Source organism: Nanorana parkeri, unplaced genomic scaffold, assembly GCF_000935625.1.
Source record: "Nanorana parkeri isolate BGI_ZX_2015 unplaced genomic scaffold, ASM93562v1 scaffold127, whole genome shotgun sequence".
NCBI classification, from domain to species: Eukaryota; Metazoa; Chordata; class Amphibia; order Anura; family Dicroglossidae; genus Nanorana; species Nanorana parkeri.
The window spans coordinates 998382-1013969 of NW_017306395.1; the positions used below are offsets into that span (position 1 = coordinate 998382).

Genomic DNA, 15588 nt, shown 5'->3' on the forward strand with positions numbered 1-15588 from the left:
AAAAAGTTGAAAAAAAAGGGGGGGGGGGGGGGGATTTCAGTTTCAGGCCGAGATTTGTTTTGCATTTCAGTTTTAAATGTTTCCATTTAATGCACCCTCTGCTCACCATAGTAACCTTTCTCTTTCAAACTCTCACTCCTTCAGCCCTCGTCTCCTCCCCACTACATATACATGTCACTCTCATCCTTTTACTGGACCTATTGCCTCCTGTTTTTCCTCTGCTCCCAAGGACCGGTCCCCTCAGGAATGGCCACTCAGTCTGTAACAAGCTCACCACTATCCACAACCTTTGTACCTCAAACCCCCTTTAACTACTAACTGAAAGCTGGCTCCGAGATTCAGACTCTGTCTCACCATCTACCCTTTCACATGGGGACCCCCCCCCCACCCCTCCACTGGACAACATGGAGGTGGAGTTGGATTCCTTCTATCCCCACAAATCAATTTTGCCACTTCTCACTCTCATCCTGTATGGGCACACTGCCCCCACTCACAGAATTGGGCCTGTACCCATAAAACATCACCAAGCAGAGAACACTAGAAGTCGCCAAAGTCATGTAGTCATACTCCTGAGCAACTATAACAAATCTGAAGGCCTGCAAGACTTCTTCACCCTATACAAATCTGCTCACAAAAAATACAGGACCCGCCTATGTGCTGCCAAACACACTCATCCACACCCACTCCTCATCAACTCTTCTACCTTTATCTCCCTACTTTGTCCCCACCACCTTCTCCATCACCTCACTCACTGCCCAGGAGATCACCAATCATTTCTAAAGCAAGGTCGATGCAATTCATTACCAAGTCTCCACTGTCCAGACATCTACCGTCACATTCAATATTTTCTTCTTTTGACCCTGTAACCACAACATTGCTACATTTCTGTCCCACACCACCTAACCAACTGCTCCCTGGGCCCCCGACCACTCCAGCTCGATTCTACACAGCCTTCCTCGCATCTGGAATCCCTCCTTTTCTAATGGTATCTTCCCACCCCTACTAAAAACATCCGCAATGGACCCCTCCAGTCTGAGCAACTCAAGACCCATCTCCTTGCCTCCAAACTTCTAGAACAACTCACTATTAACAACCTTCTTTATCTTTCATTTACAACACTCCACAGAACCTGCCCTGCTACCTTTACAAACTGCTCAAACCAACAGCTCCTACTCCATACTCGTACGGACAGACCCTTCTGCTGCCGGGACACAGTTGAGCACTCGCTTCACCTAAAAAAAAAAAAGACAGAATTCCACTTCCTTGCCCTCCAAGATTGTGCTCTGCAATGTTTCATCTACCTCGGTACGCTTTCAGTGTCACCACTGCTCCATCTCCTATTCTTTCCATGGGGGGTGGGGGTTCTCCCATTCCCCCCAATGCCCTTACCATTCTCTATCTACACCTCCTCCCTGGGTAAGTTCATCTCTCAAAGCTTCCAAAACCATCTCTATGCTGATGACACACAAATGCATCTCTCTGCTCCTTAGCTCACACATCACTCATCTATTCACTGACATATACACATGGATGTCACACCACTTCCTCAAACTCAACCTGTTCATATGGCCCCATTGACACCTAAGCCTACCGCAAAGACGCATCATGTTCGTTCATGCATCCCGTCACATGTGCAACAAATGTGGGAAAGTAGCTCATGTAGCAAATACTGCTACAGGCATCCCTTGGTTTCTTGTTGCATGCGTCGCCCCATTACCCCCCTCCCCTCCCCTCATCCACGTTTGGCCTTCCATTAACAAATAATGGCACTGCAAGCATGTTTTTATGTTTTTGACACGTTCTATTAATATGTTCACAGAACACCAGGGTGTGAACACGGTCCAACTGAGCTCATAATATTTCCTGTCCTTTGTATCCCCTCCCTTGACTTCTCCATCACAATCGGACCAGGGTGCTCCGTGTAATGCTTGATTCGGACCTCTCCTTTCAGCCCCACGTCCAAGCACTATCCAAATCTTTCCAACATTTTTGCTCCTTCTTAACAAATTAAACCACAAAGCTTCTCATTCACCCTTTGTTATCCTGCAACTCCCTCCTCGTTGGCCTACCACTCAACCAATTGTCCCCTCTACGGGCTATCATGAATGCTGCTACCAGACTCATCCATCTTACAAGTGTTCAGTGGTCGCCGCTCTCTGCCATTCCCTCCAGTGGCTGCCACTTGCCCAACAAATAAAATAGGGAATACTAACAATAACATGCAAAGCCATCCACAACTCTGCCCCAACCTACATCACCCGCCTCATCTCCAAATGTCACCCAAACTCCGCTGCTCTCCAGCTCACTCGCCACCTCCTCCTCCCATGTTCATCTCTGGAACCTGATCTCCTATTTTGACCACCTTTAGGCCATTCTTGATAACGCTTCAGGGAAGCCTCTCCCACCACCACATACACCACATTTTTACATCTTGCAGCACCTCATCTCTCCCAATGAGTGCCTTTTGTATTGCTTACCCCTCCTACTAGATTGTAAGCTCTCATGACCAGGGTGCTGCTGTATTGAAACTGTGCAGCGCTTCATAAAAGAGAAGAAGACGGTACAAAGTGTATAATAAGAATGAGTACAGCCTGTCCCGTGTAAAGCGTGGATGTGTCACGGTGTTAGTATGTAGAATATGAAAGACCTGGGAACTTACATGCTGGAGGCAGAGGTCAGCGCTTCTCTCCCTGGAGCGGCTGTGCGCACACAGATCTACATGAAGGAGAAGAGGAGGACAGCTCAGCGCTGCAAGTATTTCCTGTATCAGGTGTGTACAAATGAAATGCAAATGTTGTTCCTTTTTTGGGGGGGATACAAATGGTGAATATCAGTAGGCAAAGAGTCTTTTATCAGAATGTCTGGAATAAATACCTCTCGGGACCCAACTGCTTAGAATGGAAAAGGAAAGTCTGAATCGGAGTGGTTGCAGTTGGGTAACGCAGTCGGTTCTTATTACAAACACTTTGATAAATGCAGCCTAGTACTACAGGAGGAAAGGAAATAGAAAATGATAGCTGTCGGCTAATTGCTTTGGCTTGTACAGTCCTAACTGCTCGTAGGAACTGATCACAGCGGCCGGCTCCGGGTCACAGGAACTTCCTCCAGTTTTTGGATGTTAATTGCACTTGAAAGCGCGCAGACAAAAATGATGGCGTAAGCTGGAACCTCACCTGTAGGTGGCACCATTGAGCTCCACATTTGTCCCTGCTTGCTCTATTGTAGCCCACTGAGTCGTTGCAGACAAGAATTCTTTATTCACACAGTTTCGGAGACTATCAGGAATGCGACCTGTTGAGAAATGAAGTCGCACAATGTTACAGCAGCAGCCGCCGCCGCCACCATGGAGCGGGTTTTATAGCTACAGTCTGTGGCCGTTCTACTGGCTTCATCAGTACTGCTGCCTGTGTCTGTCCCTTGTTCTTACCCTGCGCGATGACAGATCGGAACGGTTGCCTGAACTTTATAAGCGGCTCAATTACTGCAAGTTCAGAGTTACAGGAATTTGTATATATTTAGTTATAACAGTGTATAACAGTACAACGCATTCACATCAACAAACATTACAATAGTAAGAGAGCCAGGAGTGCAGAAGATAAAGAGAAGAACATTCCTGCATGTTATTACAGTCAGGATATAGCCCAGTTCACCAAAAAAGAGGATTGGAATGGGAAAGACCTACCGGGGGGAGTAGTAAGAAGGATGATCAGGATAGTATGTGGTGGGATTTGGAGTTTCAGCACAGTTGGAGTGCTGAGGTTGCCTGCCATGAATGACGGCATAAAATTAGAAGGCCTCATACGTATACTAACTTGTTCACGGTTAGTGGCTCAAACAAGAAGCAGAGTGTGGCAGTCAGGCAATTAGCATTTTCAGAATGTAGAAACAGCAGCGGCAGCCAGCTGCCATAGCATGGAATGAAGCCTAGGTTAGAAATATTGGTGATACAGAAGCAACCGGAAATTCACATGTCTAACTAATGCGCAGAAATCGGAAGACAGACGAATCGTACCCCGTCCTCAGCCGCTATGTGAGGGATATTGACGAGCTGATGTCAGAGTAATACACATATACATGAATGTGGCGTTGGCAGGAGCAAACACTCTGCGTCCTGTCACGGGAGGAAGGCTCTGTATAATTTCAGCTTGTCCGGGTGACCTCCCCCCAGAGCTGCACACAGATGTTTCTTGCAATTAGGATTATCATTCCATAGGTGAAGAATGTACAGATTATCACCACAGATCACCAATACGCTCCAATGTATTACATTGAGCAACGTAATATTAAATATCTACTTTGGAGGGATTTCCAGCGAGGACAGGAAAGAAGTTTGGTGATTTAATGATTGTGACAATTAGTACTTTAGTATTGTCGTGTCCCCCCGAAGGGAGCAGCACCATGGCCAGGAAATATCATGGCAAGTCACCAACGGTACAGGCTCGCTATGCAGGGCAGAGAGGAAACATTCACCTGTTTATATGTCGTCGCCCCTTCCTCGTCCGACGAGGGCCGGCTCATTGATAAACCTCACCAGTGAATGAGCGACAGCAAGAGTGCAACACATGAAAAGAAGTGCACACACCTTTCCCCTGCATAGTTATCCTGTCACTGGTGTGCCGTGACCCCAACCGAAGCACATACGTCACTTCATCTATTCTTGGATGCGATATGGAAAACAAACACACGCTCTAAGTGTCACACTGGGTTGTGCGACCCCCTTTAAGATTACACACACACACGGTAGTGAATAGAAAGGCCAACTGAAACTCTATTCATATTATACAGTCAGTCAGTTAGACCCTCACACTTCATATTGACTTAAAAAGAACGATGGGCCAACCTTTTTTGGCCTTAGTCACCTGCGGGCTATTACCCGCTATATGCTGACAGAGCAGAGTGGCGCTGCAGCCAAGATAGATATTGTCGGGATCCATCCCGCTGGGTGATTGACAGCTGACTCAGCCTATCTAGAGGCAGAGCCAGCTGTGCCCGCCCCCCTCCCCCGCCCATTCCTCCAGTCAGTGCCGGAGGAACGGAGAGGGAAGGGGGGAATCCCTGCGGGGAGTGGTCAGTCACTAGTCTGCATGGAGAATATCGGGAAGTCAGTGATAGGCAGTAGGTCATCACTCAGTCGTCGCTCGATAGAACCAACGTGTGACGGCTTCAGTGTCATTATGGGGATGAGAGTATTGCACTTTTCCCCACAATACTCCTTTAAGCTACAAAGGCTTTCAGCATCTGCGGTCAGCTTTAGCGCTCCCTGAGGACTCGGAAATAAATGTAAAGAATACAGTCCTCTGCACACCGTGACATATTAGTACAGTGTGTCCGGCACCTACCTGTGATTGCTCTTCTTATCTCAGTGGCTGCCGCTTCTCTCATCTCCAGGGAGGCCTGCTCGCTGTACCAAGCTGTATGGGGGGTGCAGATCAGATTAGGGACATCTTTCAAAGGACCCTGAGCGTATCTGCAAGGCATGACCACAGAAAGTCAATCATTCTGATCTCCTTACAGCAGAAAGCATTGTACAGTACTTAACCGCCAGAAACCAACACAACTAAAAGATTTGGAAACTGAACTTTGTGGTCAGTAAAAGATGAATGGAAATGCTAGCTTCCTGGCTGGGCCTGGCTTTGGTACATTGTGAGGCGGCAGCACGGATCGTAAATGGAGCAAATGAAGTCAGAACTGGTTTGCATGCGTGTTCTACATCAGTGATTCCATATTACTCTCAGTGCGTGTTCCTGAAATGTATGCGTGTTAGAGACGGGGAGAGGCTCCACGGGGTAACGGGTAAATGATCTCCTTGGCAGGGTGATGAAACCTAGACCTGCCTGCCGCCATGACAAGTGGCAGCCCATCTTCCTGTCCCGCCCTGAGGCTCCCTTCACGCCACTGAATTTGAGGTGCAATGTGTCCAAAAAATCCAAACCAGCTTGCTGCATCTTTGATGCTCTTTCATCATCGTGAATGCTATATACAGTCGAGTCCAATGATTATGCATGTCAAATGCACCGCAGATGTCAGGCCAATGTCATATTGTAATTGGTGGTTCAGTTTAGCTGAACGCACCAAAACGCATGCAAATGCCCTGGAACGCACTGAAAGCCCATTTTAGGCTACAAATATATATATTTTAAAAAATAAATAAACGGCCCGGAACGCGGCAAAACACACTGCACTGCATGTGCGGCAACTCGTGCAGATTTGGTGTGAACAAGCCCTCAGAGGTGCAGTATTTGCACGGAACACTTCATTTGAAAAGCATATTTTAGGGGTGACTCCCCGATTACTCACATAAAAGGTTCGGACTCGTGTACATCTAGAGCTGCTCCTCTGACTCTGCCCTCCTTCAGAGCTTGAGCCAAAGCCTTTTCATCCACCAGACCCCCGCGTGCCGTGTTCACCAGGAAGGCTCCTTGTCTCATCTGGAGAAAGAGAAAAAAGATCATATATGAATTTTCTCTAAGACACTCCGCAGACGTGTGATACAGACATGCAATATCAGCTGCACGGCACAATCCCGTAACACATCAGCCCTCAGATGAAAAACGCATCGTCCATTCACACCAGTGTGCTGCAGTAACGCATTGTAACATTTTTATTTTTACTGCACAATCCTGCAACACATGCAAACACATCAAGCACAGTGTTATGTGCTGCGGTGGCATTCACTTTGAATGACACCCCTATGCACCGCACTGGGATTGTGTTATAGCAAACCACAACACAGATGTGAATCATGTGTGGATTACAAAAATGACAAGTCACATTTCAATCTTTCTGAGCTTTAGCAGCCCCTTCCCAATGAAGCTGCTGAACACAATGCATGTTAACACCAGAGCACACCAGTGTGCGTTGCCGCAGCACAGTGATGTGAATGGCCAGTATAAAATGAGGGCATAGTCACACAGGCAGCATAAGCATGGATGTACAATACACACATTAGGTACCGTGCAGCCACCTTCATTGCTACTCTGATAATCAGTCATCAACAATCTGGATTCTCCAAGCCAACGGACGGCCGTACATCGGTGGCTTCGCGTGGCTTCGGGTCGGCCGAACATGCTCGAACATCTGGATCGGCCGACCCGAAGTGCAGAAGGAGTTCCACTCAGCCGATCGAACATCTGGATCGGCTAAGCCGAACCTCCAGCAGGTTACTCTCTGCTGTTCGGCCTATTCTTATAGATCCCGAACAGCAGTGAGTGAATAGCCGAATTCACTCACTGCTCGGCTGTTCTGCTCGGTCCCTCTGTGGTACCGAGCAGAACAGAAAAATAGTACAAAAAGTACAAAAAAATAAATAGAAACGATTGTGCGGAGCTAGCAGTGACAGCTAGCTCCGCCCAACTGTTTTCTATTGGCCGGCGGTTCTGCTGCCATCAAAAAAAGAAGAGAAAAAAAACATTTTCGCCATAGGAATGCATTGCTAGATTCCTATTGGCTATTTCAATTTGCAATAGCCAACTAGCTATTGCACCCGCCCACTGCTGCTGTCAATCACTAGTGGGGACCTGATGGAGAACTGCAGCAGTGGGCGGGTGCTATAGCTAGTTTGCTATTGGCTATTGCAAATTGAAATAGCCAATAGGAATCTAGCAAGGCATTCCTATGGTGAAAATTTATTTTATTTTTTATTCTGACACCAGACAACGGCTCCGTGTCAGAATAAAAAAGAAAAAGCAGTGTTTCTCTCCTTGGCGGCCGGGAGCGGGACACTCCCGGAGCGCCCGGGAGAGTTAGGCTGTCTGGAGATCAGTGTCCCTGGTTAGCTGGTAACCAGGGACTCTGATCTCTCTGAAAGATCACGGCTGGCTCCGCCCAGCTGTCAGAAGCAGGCTCGAGAAGCATAAGCATTATAGCATATGAGCCGGCCGGTCGACTTCGGGAGCTGTACGGGCTATAGTGAATAGCCCGTACAGCAGCCTTTCGGTTCTACTGGGGCCGAAGTTAGCCGAAGGATCGGCCAAAGCTACGGCCAGATCCTTCGGCTGCTTCGTGAATAGACCCGACAGTTTGTTTGCACATGCAGTAACAAGCCTTGAATTTGCATTATTGCCTGCAATCTCACATGCTTACAACCGTTGCTCATTTGTATGCTCATTAACATGGGAAGTTTTATTGGTCACGTGTATAGATGAGGCTTTGGAGAGGACAATAATTGACCATTGTGCTGAAACCTCCACTGTGTGTTACCACACTTCAGGCTGGCAACCTGAACAGCCTAAACAGTTTGTAGAAACTGCACAGGAATTTACCACTTCCTGCGGGTTCATGTAATTGTACGTCCTCCGCTGGATGTGGTTACAGCAAGAACGTGGCTGCTGCAGCCATGTCCTTGGTACCGTTTTAAACAGCAGACGATTGCTGTTTAAATACAAGTGATCTGACCAGGCTCATCTGTCCCTCCTGTGAGCCTGGGACCGGCGTGGAGGGTCTCCCCTGATGATCAGAAGAGAGACCAGCGGCTTCCAGCCGCTCATCTCTCCTCCAATCACTGGGCCCGGAAGTGATGTGCATTACATCACTTCCGGTGTCACTACACAGTCTCCGGCTCTTGGTGCCAGAAGAAGAAGCTGATGAAGCAGATCTCTTGTTAGCCCCCTATGCAATAGCAATAAAACGGAGTGTTAAACAAAAATGTCAAAATGTAAGTAACATTCAAAAAAATAAAAATGCTAAACAAAATTTTTTGTCAATCCCCCACGTGCACGCACATGCAGCGCAAACACGCGTCGGATGTGCCTACGTGCAAAAACAAAAATTGCGCCATAAATATTATATATCATCGTGAGCGTCCAAGTGAGAGTAATAATTCTAGGCCCATCAATCACTGTTAGCGCTAAACTGATGAGCCGTAAAAGCGCTTAAAGCAATGCCTATGAGACATTTTTTGTTATTGTAGTTTTTGGGGGTTTCACGGACGCACGCAATTTTAAGGCTTGACGTGCTTGGTATCTATTTACCCGGCGTGACCCCATCTTATATTTTACAACAAAATTGGCCATTATATTCTGTTTCTGTGCACTAAATTTTATTTTAGTGCACGTTATCCTAAAAATACTTGTTTGATAAACATTTGCGCAAATACCGTGCTACATACAAAAATTGCAACTAGCATCTTTTTATTCCACGGGGCCTCTGCTTTCAGAAAATGTATCATTGTTTGGGGGTCTGAGGCGGTTTTCTAGCGAAATATTCTGATTTGATCATGTGTGTGCAAATGTAAGAAATTGCTCCGGGCAGCAAGTGGCTTAATGGACGCGATGTACTGTAAAGTGACAGAACAGCCAAGGATGAAGCCAGATCTAATGGCTTTGTTTGGATGTTCCGGGGTACTTTATCTTGCAAGTCATCAGTTTGGGATGGAGTCATGGGTCGGTATTGCTTGGCCTGTATGCACATAATAGGTGTGTCTTTAGTGAGCATTGTTAGAGAGGCTCATGGAAGAAACCCCAAACACGACAAGAAAGGAGGCTGCTCTTGTACCAGTTTTTGGATGTACAATGAAAACACATAATAATCTTGTTACCTGTTTGATTGTGAAGTCATTAATGAGGTGATGGTTATGTTCATTCAGGTTACAGTGCAGGGACACACAGTCGCTTTGGTAAAGCAAGTCCTGTAGTGTGTACACCCTCTGCACCCCCAGAGCGCGCTCGGTCCCATCTTGCAGGTACGGATCGTAGAAGATAACACTGAAGCCGAACACTTTGGCTCGCACCGCTACGGCCTGCCCAACACGGCCTGTGGGGAGAGAATAACATCAGATGGTGAAACGTGACGTGATATACAACTTCCAAAACTGCAAATGGAGCAACAGAACAAATCAAAACTTCTCCTACAATGAGCTGCACACCCCAATCCCACAAAGTCAAATCATGTCATCGTTATTATTGAATTAAAAACCCCAACCCATTAAATATATCCAATCCCTCAATAAATCACTTTTGTTGGCACTAAGGTATGTGTACAATCTGTTCAATGAAATTCACACACCTGGGTTATGCTTCAGTCCAGATAATAATAATAATACATTCCACAAATTCATGACAGTGTATGTCACGGCCAAAACCCTTTTTTACCCCCTAGTATTGGATGGAGTGGAGAAGGGTTACGACCTCTGCCAGATTTGTAAGGCTCCATTACAGAAATTTCCCTCCCCTCACTTCCTGTCCGGGCTGATAATGTTTTACCAGACAGGAAGTGAGGGGAACTCTTCAACAGCAACACTTTACGAAAATAAAAATGCTTTGCTTTAGAAGAGATGGGGAAGGCGAGACCCCTTGTCAGATTTCAGCTTCTGTATGTGTCCCTGTTGTAGATTTGTCCTCACTTCTTGTCTGATGAAAGTATTGTTAGCAGGAAAGGAAGTGGTGGGAAATCTCCTAGACAGCAATAGAAACCGCACAAGTGTTCTAACCCTTCCCCAAAAATACATTTTTGACTTGACATATACACCAAGTACAACGATACTGACTGATCACATGATGGAGTCAACATACGTGACTTTGTATTATTATCATACATGTTTGTTGATAAAGAAAAAATGATAGATAGATACACGTGTATCTCTTGCACTTCCTGTTGAAGCAGCAGCACTGATTGCTGTTCGTTTCTGCACTCAGAAGCTTCTCCCACATCAGATGATGGGATCTGTTCTCCTTAGCACAGGCCTGGCTCTACCTCAGAAAGGACAACAGTCACCCCCTAGCAAATGATGACATACTGTACATATATTTTTTAAAGCTTTAACAATCAAGATTTGTTTTTCTTTTTTTTTTCTTTTACAGACTCCCGAAGTATATGTAAATCATAACGATTAACGCTTAGCGTGTTAAATATACCACTGAAAGTGTTTTGTTGAAATACAAAAAAACAACAACTTCTGATCAGAGATTAAGTGAGCTGATCAGTTCCTGTGCTTTCTGCAGAGTTATTTCAGGCCTTGTTCACACCAGACACAGATTCTGGCCGGAACGCACTGCATTGCGGGCGGCTCACTATGTTGTGGGGCAGGAGGGGGCTGCACGGGAGCGCAAGGCACATCAATGCCTGTGGCCGGTCCAGTCCAAACAAAATAGTGTCTGCAGCCTTTTGTTGGAACCGGACAGCAGGCATTGCTGTAACTTGCATTCCCGCGCGGCCGATTGCATTGCAGCTGGAGTGCGTGGCTAGGGTGTCATTCATTTCAATGGCCCGCCACGCCCCCTCCTGCCCCACAACATAGTGAGCCGGCCACAATGCAGTGCAGTGCGTTCTGCTCTGAATTGGGACGGAAAGCACTGTGTCTGGTGTGAACGAGGCCTCAAGCAAAGTTATCAGCCCTGCCCAGTTCACCTCCCTCATGTTATAGAGATGCACAGAGGGGTGGGACCTGTGTCACTCAATGGATATTCCAGCAAGCACAAAACTCCTATTTGGTTTCTCTTCCACTGAGGGACACAGGAACTCTTTAGCTAATGGGACGTCCAACACCAGTCCAACTGAGGGCAGGAAAACACAGCAAAGATACGCTACGCAGAGGCTGAGAGCCAGACTCGCACAGCCCAAACCACATTCAATGGAGGGAAATTTCCTTTTGGTGAACTGGAGTCGGATGGAAGGATGATGACCTGGCTGAGGTGAGGAGCAAAAACTACCTTAGGCAAGAAGGAATTTATGGGCCTCAACACCACTTTGTTCCTATGTAAAACCAAAAACGGTTCTTTACAGGAGAAGGCTACCAGCTCAGACACCCCGAGGTGACAACTACAGCAAAAACGACTTTCTCAGAAATGTCTCCAATGTGTTTACATGGAAGTTTCTGGAGTGCGGAAAGAACCAGATTCAGGTCCCATGGGGTCACTGGGCAATGGATAAGGGAGCTACATGGGACAGCCCCTGTATAAAGGAGTGAAACAGGAGAGAAAGAACAGAAAGCTGAACCTTGATAATGCTGAGAGGCAGATCCTGAGACCCAGCTGCAGGAAAGCGTATTTGTCCCACAGAGAAAATGAAGTGGAAGTGGAGACACCAAATGAAATAAACCTTCCACGTCTGATGATAGACCTTACAGGAAGCAGACTTCCTAGCTTAAAGCATCATAGGCAGGGGTGCGCAATTCCCATCACTCAACGCCTGGGAGATGCAGTTCCAGGTGCTGCGGGCAAGCAAGTCTAAATGTAGGGCAGGGGAGTCACCGCTCGTTCTGCACAAGTGATCTGGGCGACTGATCGCTGTATATCTGCAGTGTGACATCACCTAAGGCACTGCTGCCTTTGACTGCTAGTGTGCTGATGAGTCTTCTCTCCTTGGTGGACAGAAAGCTGTATCTGAGGGGAGCTGCAGTGCAAGGACCCCCGGCTTCTACTTTATTCTGTAAATCTGTGCTTCCGTCACCTCTCCTCACCTCCCCTGCCTCTCCACATCCCTAGATTACCAGTCAACAAGGGGTTTGCTGTGACATGAGGAGATTACAGCCAAGTGACTAGTCCTTTGCCTCTGCTTGCCTTTTTGGGAACAGCTTCTACAGTTCAGGTATTCTTTAAGGCCACTCGCATTTCTGACATACAGGAGGCAGATCTGCATGAATTATGTGGCAATACAGTTTTTAGCTATTCCAACCAACATGGCTCTTTAGAGATTCTGGTGACCACACACACAACAACTCTTTGTTCCAGACTAGTTTCAAACAGTTCAAATGACCATAAGGAACGTTAATATTGTAAGATCGCATTAAAGTGAACCTTTACACTCAAAAATCACATTCTACCAATGCATCCCTCTATGTATGATGATGATGATGAAAAATAACAGACTTGTCAGGTGTAAAATGCTGTGATTATGAAATACTTTCACTTGCAGAGCATTCACTTCCTGCTTTCAAAGAGCAAAATGACTTCAGTTTGCCAAAGCAATGCACACTAGGAATGCCTTGTCATCAGCAGAGCATTGCTGGGAAATCTCATAAAAAGGCATTTTCCTCCCCTGAGATGATGTGCGTGGTCACATGTCCTAGTCACATGTGCCAGAAATCCAGGAAGTAGGAGAGCTACTAATCTACCCTTAGCAAATCTACCCTTAGTAAACATGGCCACTGTCAGAAGACTGGGGAAGGAAAGAGAAATAAGGAAGGCAAAGAATACAAAGCCGGCAATTATCTAGAAGTATGTGTGTGTAGGTTGTCATCCCTAAACATTTCTAAAGGTCAGTTTGTTGTTATTTTACAGATCTGGGTAAAGGTCCGCTTTAACTAGAGCTGCAACAACTAATCGATGATTGAAAAAGTTGTCAACGTTTTCAATCATCGATTAATCGGCTTTCGATTAGTTTGCCCTGTTCACAGCTCTACACACGCCGCACCTCCTCCCTGCCTCACGCTCACCGCCCGCCCACATCCGCGATCGGCACAGGGACGCGGGGAGAAGAAGAAGAAGTAAGGAGGAGCAGGCGTGGGGGGATGACAGCTGCCAACAGACAGGCCCAATCTCAGCAGCAAGTTGCTGGAAGACTGCTCAGGTAAGCCTGCACTTTCCCACACATGGTGATCTATAATGTATTGCTGGGATTTGTATTACTCTATAGCTGATTGTACATTGCGCTGTATATGTACCATCAGCTATAGAGGAATACAGATTCCAGCAATACATTATACACTGTATGTATAATGTATTGCTGGGATTTGTTGTATTCCTTTATAGCTGGTGGTATTCTGCATTGCGCTGTATAGAGGACTACAAATCCCAGCAATACAGCGCAATGCAGAATACCACCAGCTATAGAGGAGTACAAAACCCAGCAATAGTACATTATACAGCGCAATGCAGAATACCGCCAGCTATAATGTACTATTGCTGGGATTTGTAGTGCTCTATAGCCGGTGGCATTCTGCATTGATTGCTGTATAATTTGACACTTTCCATTTCACTATACAAACTAGTAGTCCATCGCTGGAGTCATTTTTTAAAATCCCAATTAACCGGTTAATCGAGCGTAATAATCGGCTAACTAACCGATTTTGAAAATAATTGTTAGCTGCAGCTCTAGCTTTAACACATCTGAAACCTAACATACAAGATACATTTTTTAAAATATTATTTTAGACCATAAAGGCCATTCAAAAAACACTGTCCAGCTATCTACAGGAGACATTTCACAAATCAGGTATCAGGTTCCTTTATAAAACAAAATACAACATTGGAACCTGACCACAACGACTGAACAAACCGTATCGCTGGCTTTGGCTGTAAGCTGTAAGCTTAATGCTAAGTAACTTTGTGCCATCTTCACCAGTGCAGCCAGTTACAGTGATGACTAGTGGGATGTAATATGCTGAGTACAGGGGGTTACAGATTAGAAGAAAGAAGCTGATTGCAAATGTCACCAGCAGTGGAAGTGATGAAAAGCTCATTATGTGCAGTAGACATTACTATAACACAGGGAGTGCTGCAGTGGACATCTCACAAAGCATACTTCATATTTGCCTGAATCCATAGGCCAGCCGCTCTTAATGTTTTTCCTCTGCAGGAACCCTGGAAATAATTTTCATGTCAATGAGACCTCTGCTTAAAATGATTAAAATCTATGACTAACAGTACATGAGCAACAGTTCATTTTACATTAAGTACAAAAAAAACACCCCACACTATACAACATTAATTACAGTAATAATTGTAGTGTTTCCTTGCAGTGGTGGTCAGTGGAGAAGTGGCCCTTTACATTAGTGGTTAGTTAAGAAATGCCTCTTACATTGGTGGTCAGTTGAGCATTGTCCCCTTACATTGATGGTTAGTGGTGAAGTGCTCCCTTACATTCGCGGTCAGTTGAGTATTGTCCCCTTACATTGATGGTTAGTGGTGAAGTGCTCCCTTACATTCGTGGTCAGATGTGAAGTGCCCCCTTCACATTGGCAGTCAGTGGGGAAGTCCTTCTTACACTGGCAGTCTGTAAAGTAGTGCCCCTTTATATCGGTGATCAGTTGAGAAGTGCCCCCTTACACTGTCAGTAGTGAAGTGCCCCTTACATTATTGGTCAGTGGTAAAGTGCTCCCTTACAACAGTGGTCAGTTTAGAAGTGCCCCTTTACACTGGTAGTCAAGTTTGATGTGCCCCCTTACATTCGTAGTCAGTGGAGAAGTACCCACTTACAGCAGTGGTCAGATGAAAAGTGCCCCTTTACAAAAGGTATTTAATGGAGAAATGTTCCCCTACATTGGTAGTCAGCCGCGAAGTGCCCCCTTACATTGGTAGTCAGCCGCGAAGTGCCCCCTTACATTGGTAGTCAGCCGCGAAGTGCCCCCTTACATTGGTAGTCAGCCGCGAAGTGCCCCCTTACATTGGTAGTCAGTGGTGAAATGCCCCCTTACATTGGTAGTCAGTGGCGAAGTGCCCCCTTACATTGGTAGTCAGCGGTGAAGTGCCCCCTTACATTGAACAGTGCAGCCTCTTATCACATGACTCTGTGCAGCCTTCCTCTCTCGGCATTAGGGTCCCAGAACCAGGGAACTTTTGTCCTAAATTTCTACAGGCAGTCGTGAGTCAGGGTGATCAAAAGAATTTAAAAAAAAGGATACTGGCAACCATTTGGAGCTGGTGATGGCACAGC

The 15588-nt window shown here is 46.2% G+C and overlaps 1 protein-coding gene across 3 annotated transcripts in view; it reads right to left on the reverse strand.

Annotated features, from left to right (window-relative positions):
* Window positions 1–15588, reverse strand: part of CTBP2 (C-terminal binding protein 2) — an 84289-nt gene that overhangs the window by 2899 nt on the left and 65802 nt on the right. For all 3 annotated transcript variants that reach the window (XM_018553699.1, XM_018553698.1, XM_018553697.1), the window contains 5 exons: window positions 9536–9750; window positions 6298–6428; window positions 5340–5467; window positions 3174–3291; window positions 2660–2715 (listed from right to left, as the gene is read on the reverse strand). In XM_018553699.1, the coding sequence (XP_018409201.1) occupies window positions 2676–2715; window positions 3174–3291; window positions 5340–5467; window positions 6298–6428; window positions 9536–9750 (632 nt within the window). In that variant the 3' untranslated portion in view covers window positions 2660–2675. The remainder of the gene's footprint in view (window positions 1–2659; window positions 2716–3173; window positions 3292–5339; window positions 5468–6297; window positions 6429–9535; window positions 9751–15588) is intronic.